General features: G+C 43.1%; 1 protein-coding gene across 1 annotated transcript; it reads left to right on the top strand.

Annotated features, from left to right (window-relative positions):
• The first annotated feature begins 7,358 nt into the window (after window positions 1-7,358).
• Window positions 7,359-10,395, top strand: LOC116144775 (putative disease resistance protein RGA3). Its single transcript, XM_031430207.1, has 2 exons — window positions 7,359-9,643; window positions 10,310-10,395. Exon 1 carries the CDS (start codon window positions 7,667-7,669, stop codon window positions 9,602-9,604), a length of 1,938 nt encoding a protein of 645 aa, XP_031286067.1. The 5' UTR covers window positions 7,359-7,666; the 3' UTR covers window positions 9,605-9,643; window positions 10,310-10,395.
• The last annotated feature ends 1,103 nt before the right edge of the window (window positions 10,396-11,498 follow it).

The following is an 11,498-nucleotide window of genomic DNA, read 5'->3' as shown; positions in this document are numbered from 1 at the left end:
TGGAGCGACTAGCTTTTGCTCTGCTGGTCGCGTCCAGAAAGCTGCAACCTTACTTCCATGCCCATACAATCAATGTTATGACAAATTACCCCCTCAGGCAGGTCCTTCAGAAACCAGAAGCCTCGGGTAAACTCCTCAAATGGGCCATGGAATTGAGTAAGTTCGACCTAAAGTACGGGCCCAGGTCGACCATTAAAGGGCAGGCTGTTGCCGACTTCATTTCAAAATTTTCTTATCTCCCAAGCGAGCAATGGCCTAGCGAAGCCGCGCAAGAAAGTATTCAGAACCTGTCGACTTGGAACCTCTACGTCAACGGGTCATCAAACAGGAAAAGAGCCGGTGCGGGTCTTCTCCTTGTGAGCCCCGAGAGGGCTCAAATTCATGGTATTCTCCGGTTCGGGTTTAAAGCGACCAACAATGAGGCCGAGTACGAAGCTCTGCTCGCCGGGTTGCGACTTGCCAAGGAAATAGGTGCAACCACGATCAACATTTACAGCGACTCTATGCTGGTCGTCAACCAAATTCTAGGGGAATACCAAGCCAAGGAAGAGAATATGGTCCGCTACCTGAAAGAGGCCAAGACCACGTTGGGGTCGTTTAAGCACTTTGAAATCGCTCAGACCCCCAGAGACAGTAATTCTATAGCGGACGCTTTGGCAAAGATAGCCTCCTCGCTGGATTCAGAGGCTCCGGACAACATTCCTGTTCGTTTCGTCGGTGCTCCAACAATCAGCTTAACCGAATAGGCCGTAAATATGGCTCAACCGAATTCCTGGATGACTCCCATTATCCAGTACCTTAGGGATGGGACCTTGCCAAGCGACAAGGTCGAGGCAAGGATCCTGCGAGTAAGATCTGCTCGCTTCACACTCATCGGGGACCAGCTGTATAGAAGAGGATTCAGTGCCCCTCTTCTCCGATGTGTAACCAGTGAAGAAGCAGATTACATCATGAGGGAAATCCATGAAGGGATCTGCGGTAACCACACAGCTGCTCGATCTCTTGCGAACAAGGTTGTTCGTCAGGGATATTATTGGCCCCGAATCCAGGAAGATACGCACAACTTCGTTAAAAAATATGACAAGTGCCAGCGGTTCGCGAACATCCCGCGAGCCCCCTCGCACGAACTGACTACAATGTCTAGCCCCTGGCCGTTTTCCATGTGGGGGATCGACCTTATCGGTCCCATGCTAGTTGGAAAGGGAGAGGTCAAGTATGCCGTGGTCGCGGTCGATTATTTCACAAAATGGGTGGAAGCCGAACCTTTGGCCGCGATCACGACCAGAAAACTTAAAGACTTCGTTTTCAAGAACATAGTGTGCCGCTACGGAATTCCTCACACCCTCATCTCAGACAATGGAAAGCAGTTCGACAATGAGGAGTTCAAACAGTTCTGCGACGAGCTGGGCATCCATAAGAAATTCGCTTCAGTCGCCAGACCGCAAGCCAATGGCCAAGTTGAAGCAGTCAACAAGACCATCAAGCACACTCTAAAGGCCAAACTTGGGGCAGCCAAGGGGAATTAGGCTGACGACCTCCCCGAAGTCTTATGGGCGTACAGGACAACTCCAAGAACTTCCACCTCAGAGACCCCTTTTTCGCTAGCATATGGCTGCGAAGCGATGATTCCTGTGGAGGTGGGAACCGGTTCACTTCGGAGGGACTTATACGATGAAGTTGAAAACGAAGCACTGATAAGGGCAAGTTTGGACCTCGTTGAAGAACATCGCGGCAAGGCTTCGCTAAGGATAGCAGCCTACCAGCAGCGAGCAAAGAGGTTTTTTGATTCAAAGGTCAAGCGAAGAGACTTCCAGGTCGATGACCTTGTGTTAAAGGAAGTTCTCCTCGGAACCAGGGAACCAAGTGCGACGGTATTAGGACCTAACTGGGAAGGTCCATATCGGGTCGATAAGGTGATCAGACCGGGGACTTACCATCTCAAAAGACTGAATGGTTCCAAAGTGCCCCGAGCTTGGAATGCCAAGCACCTTCGACCATACTATTAGTAATCCCGAACTCAATCCTTGTTAAGTTAGTTCGATTTTGTTCTGTAATTGTAAAGTATTACCCTGTTCGCTTAATGGTTCAAGTTTATCCTGTTCGCTTGTAATTCATGAATAACATTGCCTATGTAATTGAGCTAAAACTGCGAACAAGTACATATGTATGAAAAAGCGAGTTGTAATTAAAAAACAAAATGTATTTCCATTGTATGTACAAGCAAAAATTAAGCCCACTTCCAATGGAGCAAGGCCTATTACACTACGGCTGGTCGGGGGGATCCTTCGAAGCAGAACCCGAGCCTTCTGCCTGGTCGGACCCCTTGGCGGCCACCGCTGCTATCTGCTTTGTCCTCCTTTGCCAGAGAGCCCAAGGTCTCTTCGCCAACCTGGGGGAGGAACGACAAGTCAGGACCCGGTTCATTGGTCGCATTGTGTAAATGGCCCCGATCGCGCCAGTCACGGCCTTTTCCATCTGTTTCCTCAAACTGAACCCGCATTTCCTCAGTCCGCAAGCACCTTTTCCTGACTCTCTTGGAGTTGGCCCTCGAGAGCTCGACTTCTCCTGTTCGGAGCCTCCCTTTCTTTCCTTTCTTGCTAGTGGGGAAGAGGGCCTTCTCGGCCCATTGGAGATCGTATTGACCCTGGTCCTTCTCCCCACCCTCCTTGGAAGCCTGTCGGTCGTTCCTTTGTAGCTCCTTCCCCGCCTCCGCGCGTCGGCTCGAGCTCGCCTTCTGTAAGTCCACGTTTGCAAGGCGGCATCCAGTTTTGCACAGTACCTGTGTCGCCGCATCGAATGCCTATTTCCTTTCGCTTCGGCAGACTCCAGCTGTTTTCTTAACTTCGGCATCCCTCTTGATCGCTAGCTCCTTTGCGGCCCCCAGCCGAGTCTTCTCCATATACATCCTCATCGCAAGCAAAGCCGTCGAGCAAGAAGTGGGATCAGAAATGAGCCATGTTTTAAGAGTAGCCGCTCACCTTGCTTAGAGCAGCTCGCTTACCTGTGGCTAAGATGCTGGAACGACGTGGTCAGCAGGTCGTCGCCCGTGTCACGCACTCATCATAAGACGCCTGATAGTCCATACTCGAGCAAGAATAGACTATCGGTGCAGCATACTTGGGCAGCCCCCCCAGTAGTCGAGCACGTGTAGATCCTTCGCGATCGCCGTCGCCCACAAGTTCCTTGCCCAGCCTCCTTGAGGTCTATCGCGACCTCAAGGGCCTCCTTCGGATTCAGTCTCAGACTCATCGACCTGAACCTGTTCCTCTCTCTTCGACCTTTTTGGAGCCTTCCGCTTTGGACGCCGGAACGCCTGGTTCCCCGCTCGCCCTGGTCGCTCCTTGCAGAACGGTTGGGACTGAGGGCGTGGCCAGCTCGTGTTGGTTGTGTCGGGATGGGACGAGCACTTCGGATCCGCCCTCCACTCACTCCTCATCGAGGAAAACGAACGTGCGCTGCGAACTGTGCCCCCGGACTCCTTCGGAGGCATATTTCTGCAGGAACACTAATTTAGTAGGCAAAATTTTTCAGGGCGACAGAGAGGAAAACCCATGTACCTTACCTTCGAGGGGTTCTAACGAGCGCGTGTTATCGATAAAAAAACCGTACTTCTCTGCAGGTTCGGGGTGGTCTAGCTTCCTCGCGTCTCGGCTTTCCGCGGAAGCACTCTAAATGATACGAGTCTTGCCGGGTCCGAGCATTCTTGGCAGTGTTCTATTAATGCAAAAGAACACAGGTCGTTATCATAAGGCAAAGCAACAGACAATATACCTAACGAAGAAGTACTGCTTGGCGCCTGAAATGGCAGTAGCTGTCGTAGCAGAAGAAGAACGAATTTGGTCTCGTAGGCTCCTGCGTTGCTGGGATAACTAGTATCCCCTCGGGCATGGTAGGTCGCCGGGCAAGTAGTACTAGTCCTTGTCCCTACCTTTTTGAGATAGTAGGCGACCGCCAAGCTCCACCGCCGTTGGCTCACCCAGAGCCGCTCTCACGCATCCGCATAGTATCATCTCTACGGCGATGACATACGGTCTTTCGGTGTGAAGTGCTCGTGCGATCCCGAAGTGATCCAACACGGACCGTGATGAAAGGATGAAGAGGAGAATCATCCTACCCCTATGAAGATCCTTCGATATCGCAGCAAGCCTGCGGCAGGATCGTCGACGACCACCTGGTGTTGGTCGAGGAACACCTCTGCTCGACGTTATATTGCTTTTTACATCATCCTATCAAACTCTTCTCGGCGTCAACCAAGAAGACGTCGAGGGACGCGTCCGCGGGAACTTCCCCGCTGGACGAGCTGGTTCCTTCCTCGGGTCTGGACGTTGACATCCATTCGAGTCTGCAACATCGACAGACACGGTCATTTAATCCTTCTGTGTTTGCCCCGTGCAGCGGCAAGGGACAACTCCTAAACCCTATTAGTAACTCGAGCCCCACCCACGGCTCGGTCCGACAACAGTGCGACTTCTCTGGTGAAGCACCGAGAGACAACGCCGTTGCACCAACCAAACAAATCAAAAAAAAAAAAAAAAAAAAAAAAAAAAAAAAAAAAAAAAAGAGAATTACTCTCTGGATGCGTAATCGAGGCCGAAATTCATTCCAGTTGCCTGATAAGCGCCGATCGGGAAAGAAGATCTCTGGTTTGCAAAGGTTTGTCACTCGAAGCAAAGAAATGTCGGTGGCGTCATCTGAAAAACACGAGTTCTCTAATGGGCAACGATCGACGGTTGCAACCTTCGGAACCGAAGCGACAGCCCTCTCTCTCCTCCCCTATTTAATGGGCCCCACGTCGCATTAATGCCATAAATGAGGGCTGACGTTTCAGAGGCGTTGCGCAGTCAAAAGACTGTCATACGACGTCGAGTCGCACACCGCATTAATGCACCTGACACATTCCAGAGCGAGCAGATGCCCGACAGCAGCGCGAGATGCAGGTCCATTGAATCCTCTCACAGCATAGAAAGGAACGCCCGACGAATCCAGGCCGCTAGCATGATGGTCATCAGGTCGTTTGTCAAGGGTAGCTCGGGGTCGTGCTCGCAAGGGATTCTGCACCAAGCTTCCCCCGTTCATTCGAAAAACGACTAAAACATCACGGCACAGTTAGTTTCCAAGGTTCGAACCTCCAAACCTTACAACTAGGGGGCTTCTGTTATGCCTGGGAAAGTAAGGGCTGACGTGGGAGGGTCACGTGGAGGATGACCTGCTCCCGTCAGACATCAAACACACACGTCAGGCCTGCTAACCGATATGGCTCCACGCGTCCATTTCCTGCTATAAACCGTGCGAAGTTCAGTTGGGAAGAAGGTTGGGGGACATAAAGCCGGATTATATCCTGACAATCACACAACCCAATTTATATGATGTTACACGCTTCAGCTGTGATATAGAAGAAGAAACCCCTTCATTAAGGGATTCGACCATTTTTACAAAGACTCTCTCTCCTCTCTCTCCTTGTAAACAACTCATTTACTTTTTTCTAAACCTCTTGTAAGTTAGTCCGCTGTTGCGACCTGACCCACACTCACTATCAATACAAATCAGTGGACGTAGGACTTGCTACCTTAGCATCCGAACCACTTTAAAAGTTCTAATAGCATTTATTTCTCTTTATATATTCATTTTCACGTGTGCTTTTTGATCAATCAACGTTGCACACGTATTGATTAGTTGGTGCCCAAAATCTCGCATCAACATAATTTAAGTTAACCTAAGGTTTTTTCTTTTTTTTTGGGTAATTAACCATTTCAAAAGTACAGTAGTCAGTGAGTTTGGTGTTAAATTTATTAATTAAAAGTTGAGGTACCTTTTCAAGGGCGTTTTGACAACCTAGTGGAGAGAGTCATGGACTACGTATTTTAAACTAAAATATATCAACGAATCCTTGTGATACTATCCCTTTCGATTCAATGTATATGATAGCCATAGCTAGCAATTCTTCTTGCGTATCTGAAAATTGAGGTTTGTGCTTTCCTGAATTCATGAGTTTTCTTCTTTTTTCTTTTTTCTTTTCTTGAGAAAGTCTTCGTTTTGCAATTCATTATGATCACTTGTAATTTTTCTTTTCTAAAACTATTCAGATTTGTTTAAGCTAAATCTGTTGGACAGTGTACAACTACCCCTTTAATAAATTGAATTTATACGAAACTTGTTTGTTTAATGAAAATATGAGTATCGAAGCTGCTGCTTTTTTTTTTTTTTTTTTTTTTAAAAAAAAACTTTAACCTTTCATTTTGAAAGTGGACCGAGCGCTACTCTATGACGCAACGAGTTAATGTGATAAAACAAGGCTAGCACTCAATTACACATTTAGAATTAATAACAAGTCTCAATCACATAAATTTAAGTCTTAAAATCTGAAATAAGTCTGAATAATTGATTGAATAACATCCAAAACAAAAAATAAGTTTATATAGGGTGACAACCAACCCTAATGAGACTCCTAATATCAAAAGGAAACAAAAAACTAAATTAATTAAAACAAAAAAAACCCGAAATCAAATAGGAAAAAACACACAGACAACTAAAACAGCCCTAAAACACACCAAAACGGTGGATTTTGACCTTGAAAACGACCTCTATCGGGCTAAATCTGATCGGGCTCAAAATAAGATTTATAACTGTATCTTACAGGTCCTATAACTCCTCTAAGATTAAAAGTTATTGTCGTTTGAATGTGACATGCTCATTTAGGACCTTTGAGTTTTACTATGGATTTCTGACGTTCAGCTTGCTTCATATATTCATCCGCCAGATGTTCTACGTCACTTTGAAAATGACGTTTATCACTTTCAATTAGTAAGTAGGGTAACAATATTATCCTCGTTTGTTGATTTTGTTAATTTATCATACGTTGAAGTGAGAATAATCTAGTTTTTTACTCTGTTTACTAACAGAAATTGAAACACAGTGAATGTCATGAGGGATTTTTTTATGAGTCTCTGGAACTGTAAATAAAGTAAGTATCTTCCTAAATTCTTAAGATATTTAGCAAAAGTAACTCCACTGAAAGGTAATGTTATTATTACCCTGGTAATTTTAAAGTTTTACAGGAGAGTATTGAGCTCCTGACCTAAGTTGTAATACATTGCAGTAGATAAATTAAAAGTCAACCAATCCATAATAAAAAAGATCAAAGCATCAGTTCTCATTAACTTATCAGATAATTTCATTATCCCGATCTGCACCCTTCTGTTTCCTCCTGCTCAAAGAACATGGCGGAATCATTTCCATCGACCATTGCCACTAACATTTTGGCGACGATAGCCATTCTTAATTCCAAAAAGGAAAGGTTCTCGTGGCATATTCCGGATGAAATAATGGATCTCAATGAAACATTGTTGAAAACCAAAGAGGACCTCTTGAATGCCGAGGAACAGCAGGCACAGAATCGCAAGCTGCCGGAATGCCTTGCACAGCTTTCAGATCAGTTGTATGATGCTGAGGATGTGGTGGGTGAAGTGAAGTGTGAATTGGAGAATCCATCTAGAGACGAATCCTGGTTAAGAGAAATATTAAACACTCTGACATGCTTATCTATTCCTTATGTCAAGAAGAGCAAACAACTCGCTGAGATTACAAAAGATTTGGTGAAATAGCAGCTGCTATTAAGTGTAAACGTGGTCAGAATGAATGCGAGGTTAGGCGTGGTTATTCGACGGAGATGCCGATAAAGCACACCTTTGTTGGTACTTCAGAAGTTTTTGGAAGAGACGGTGACAAGAAAAAGATTATAAACTTTTTGCAGCAGCCAAACAGTGAAGGTGAAAAGATCTCTGTTATCGCCATAGTTGGAGGTGGAGGGGTTGGGAAAACTACTCTGGCCAAACAGGTGTATAGTGACAAAATGATAGACGAACACTTTGCTATAAAGATGTGGGTACGTGCACCTGAGGACTTTGATATAGCTACTTTGATGAAAGAAACTCATACTTCTGCAACTGGTCAATATCAGGCTGGATTATCCGTCAAAGAGTTAGAAGATCGCTTGCTGAAAGAATTGGACGGTAAGAAATTTTTGTTAGTCTTGGATGATGTGTGGAATGAAAATGATGATAAATGGGAAAAATTCAAAAAGTTATTGACGCAGAAACCCAATGGGAGCAAAATTGTGGTTACTACACGTAGTAATCAAGTAGCGAAAGTAATGGGCGCGGTTGACAAGTCTGTTTTAAAAGGCCTTTCCCGAGAAGATTCTAAATTGCTGTTTAAGAAATCGGCGGCTTTTACAGATGAACAAAGCAAAGATCAAGAGCTCATTGAAATTAGGGATGTAATTGGGGATAAATGTGGTGGCAATCCTTTAGCTGTGAAAACTTTAGGAACCCTACTTCGTCAAAACAGAGAGCCGTCTATTCGGTCGCTAGTCAAAGAAAACAGAAAATGGAGTCAAGAACAAGCGTTGAAGTTCAGTTACGCTCATTTGCCATCCCGTTCGCGGAGATGTTTGTCGTATTGCTCCTTGTTTCCTAAGGGTTATTGCTTCAACAGTAATTATCTGGTCTGTCATTGGATGGCGCATGGTTTTCTTGCTACTGATAATGAAAATAAAGAGTTGGAAGAAGTTGGGTTGCAATATTTCAACGAATTAAGTTCGAGATGTTTTTTTCAAGATGTTGAAGATCATGGTTATTTTTTTACATTTCAGATGCATGACTTTGTACATGATCTTGTCCTCAAAGTAGCAGAAACAGAGTGCAAAGTGGTAGATCTCAGATTCCCAAAAAATAAAGAAAATGCTCGACATTTGTCATTTCTCGACATTGAGTATTCTGGTCAAGTAGTTCCATTTATTTCCAAGAAATTGCGGACCATCATCATGCAAAGTATACTATCTGAGCATGTTACTTCGGCCTTCCTTAATACATGGATATCAAATTTTAAGTGCCTCAGGTTGTTATGCTTAAGTGGTCTACAATTTGATGTCTTGCCATTTTCTATTGGTGCATTGAAACATTTGAGATGTCTAGACTTATCTTGGAATTTAATTTTGAAGGAAATTCCCGAGCATGTTTCTAAACTTCTGAATTTACAAACCTTAAGACTTCTTGGTTGTTCAAATCTTCAGAAGTTACCTCGCGATATGCAGAAGATCACCAGTCTCAGGTATTTGGAAATAACTGCAAAAGAGATAGGAGAATGGATGCAAAAACTCACCAGCCTCCGAATATTGGTTTTGCAAGGTTGTGGTAGCTTGAACTCATTGCCATACAATATGAAAGATCTGAAAGGATTAAAGAAGCTGGTGATACGCAGTTGTCCGAAGATTAATCTGAAGATGGATTTGCAAGGCGAAGACCCCAACTCGAGCAAGACGGACTCGCAAAGCGGCGACTCCAACCACTGGACTGACACTCTAGAGTACCTGCGGATTGAAGCATGTCCAGAGCTCAAAGAATTACCACCATGGCTTGCGAGTCTCAAAGCACTTAAAAAACTTGAGATTTTAAGTTGCCAAGAACTGTCATCTCTGCCAGACGGGATGCAGAACCTCACCAACCTTAGAGAATGGAAGATAAAAAATTGTCCTACCCTGAGCGAAAGCTACACGAAGGTTTTGCCGAAAAAATCTGATGTGCTGGAGATTCAACCGGATCCATGATAGCTTCATTGATGAATTGAATAATGAATAAATAGCCAGGTGTGTGAAAATTTCTCTCTATCACTTTATAATGTTATCAATGCAGTAACCCTATTTTTTATGCCGCCGTAAATGGAAAGTTTTATCCAATATTTGATAAATAGCTACGATTAAAATTTTTTATATTATTGTCATCTACTACAAACTAGAAATATATATATTTTCATAGACGATAAATTTCATGTTCTGTTTATGTAGTTCCCTGGTACAATATTGTTTCTGTAGGCTTTTTAATTCATCCGAGAAATATGATTATTTGTAAGTAACATGTAAATTCATAAATTCTTTGTCATAGAAATTTTTTGATGTTATAAATTCTATATTATTTAAGAATTTTGATTTTATTATCCATATTTGATCGATATTGTTGATTTTACACATCTCGAAAAAGAATCAATAGTAAAAAGATAGAATCAGAATTGATCGATATATCTTAGATATGATGGAGTAGAATGAACTGAGACAGTATTTTGTAAATACATAATTATCTCGAATACACAGTATGAAACACTTTCCTTTGCCCCATGCAACTCACAAAATGACTGGAATTATTCATTGCAGAATCTTTTTATTTTTAAAGTGATATAGAATATAACCTTTAAGAGAGTAAATTTGTTTCTCTGACCTTTTACTTATTGAGTAACTTGAATTATTCAACTGTTGCAGCTTCCCCAGAGATTCTGGCAAAGTCTTCAACCAGTGGAAGAAGTTTCGATTCGGAGTCCTGCTAATTGCGATGCTGCTTTTTTTTTCTTTTTTTTTTTTTTTTTAATCTTTTTGTTCTTGATTGTTATTTTCATGTATTTGTCACTTCTTGAAATCTGTGGGTGTGTTGTATTTTCATTAAACTTCCAGGGGAAAAGGTAATTTCCCCTATTTATGCTTGATTAAGTTAATCATGTTTGTATTGGATAATGCTTTGGAACGTTTCCCAATCTACTGTTTGTTTGGTTATCTCTATTGCTTATATCTTTTCCATTTGCTATATCATGTATCATATATTCAGAATGTATTTCTTTTGTCAGATTGAGCATGCTCTCCGTTAAATTAAAGACAGCATGATGTTCAGACTAGTCAAACAAAAAGGTTGAGTTTATCTATGAACAGTCCCTTCCATGGTTAGTGGCATGGGGCTCATTCCTGTTTATATTCAGCGGAAGACAATCAGCTCGAATCCTTCTCCTAGCTAGGGATGAAGTCCTCATACCAGGCCCAATCCCCGAATTAAACAATTTGGAAAGGAATGGGAATCCTAATTTTAATTTAACATAACTGGAAATGTTCAAGTGTTCATGATTTATGGGTTACTAGAACTAGTGGACTTGCCCCAATTCATTCTTCAAGGCTCTGCTAAGTCTATCAGAATACATGAAGATTGAAGCATGTCCAAATATCAAAACACTACCGGAATGGCTTTCAAATCCCACAGCACTTCATAAACTTGATATTGTGGGTTGCCCAGAATTGTCATATCTGCTAAATGGGATGAAGAATCTTAACTGCCCTTAGAGAATTGAAGATAGAAAATTCTCTGATCCTGAGCGAAAGTTGCAGGCAGATTCATCTCCACTCTACAATTGCTTCATCAAAACTCTACAATTACTTCATCAATGAATAAAGAGGTATGTGAAAATGTCCCTCCTTATTTTCATTGTTATAAGCCTGGAAAATTATTGTTATTGCAGTATGCAGAAGGAAGTGGAGCTTAACATGCTCATTGCTCTCTTAGTCCACAAAATTGTGGTGTGTGATCCTCCTTCAGTAGAGGTTGCTGGCCAAGTTTATCAACTGTCCTTCTGTTCTAGTTTAGGTGCATGATGGTTGATAAGTACTTTGAACCCTTGTGAGCGTTGTG

This window comes from Pistacia vera, unplaced genomic scaffold (genome assembly GCF_008641045.1).
Source record: "Pistacia vera cultivar Batoury unplaced genomic scaffold, PisVer_v2 Contig455, whole genome shotgun sequence".
In the NCBI taxonomy this organism is placed as follows: Eukaryota; Viridiplantae; Streptophyta; class Magnoliopsida; order Sapindales; family Anacardiaceae; genus Pistacia; species Pistacia vera.
The sequence above is the reverse complement of the archived record's forward strand: the minus strand, read 5'-3'. Positions and strand labels throughout refer to the sequence as shown.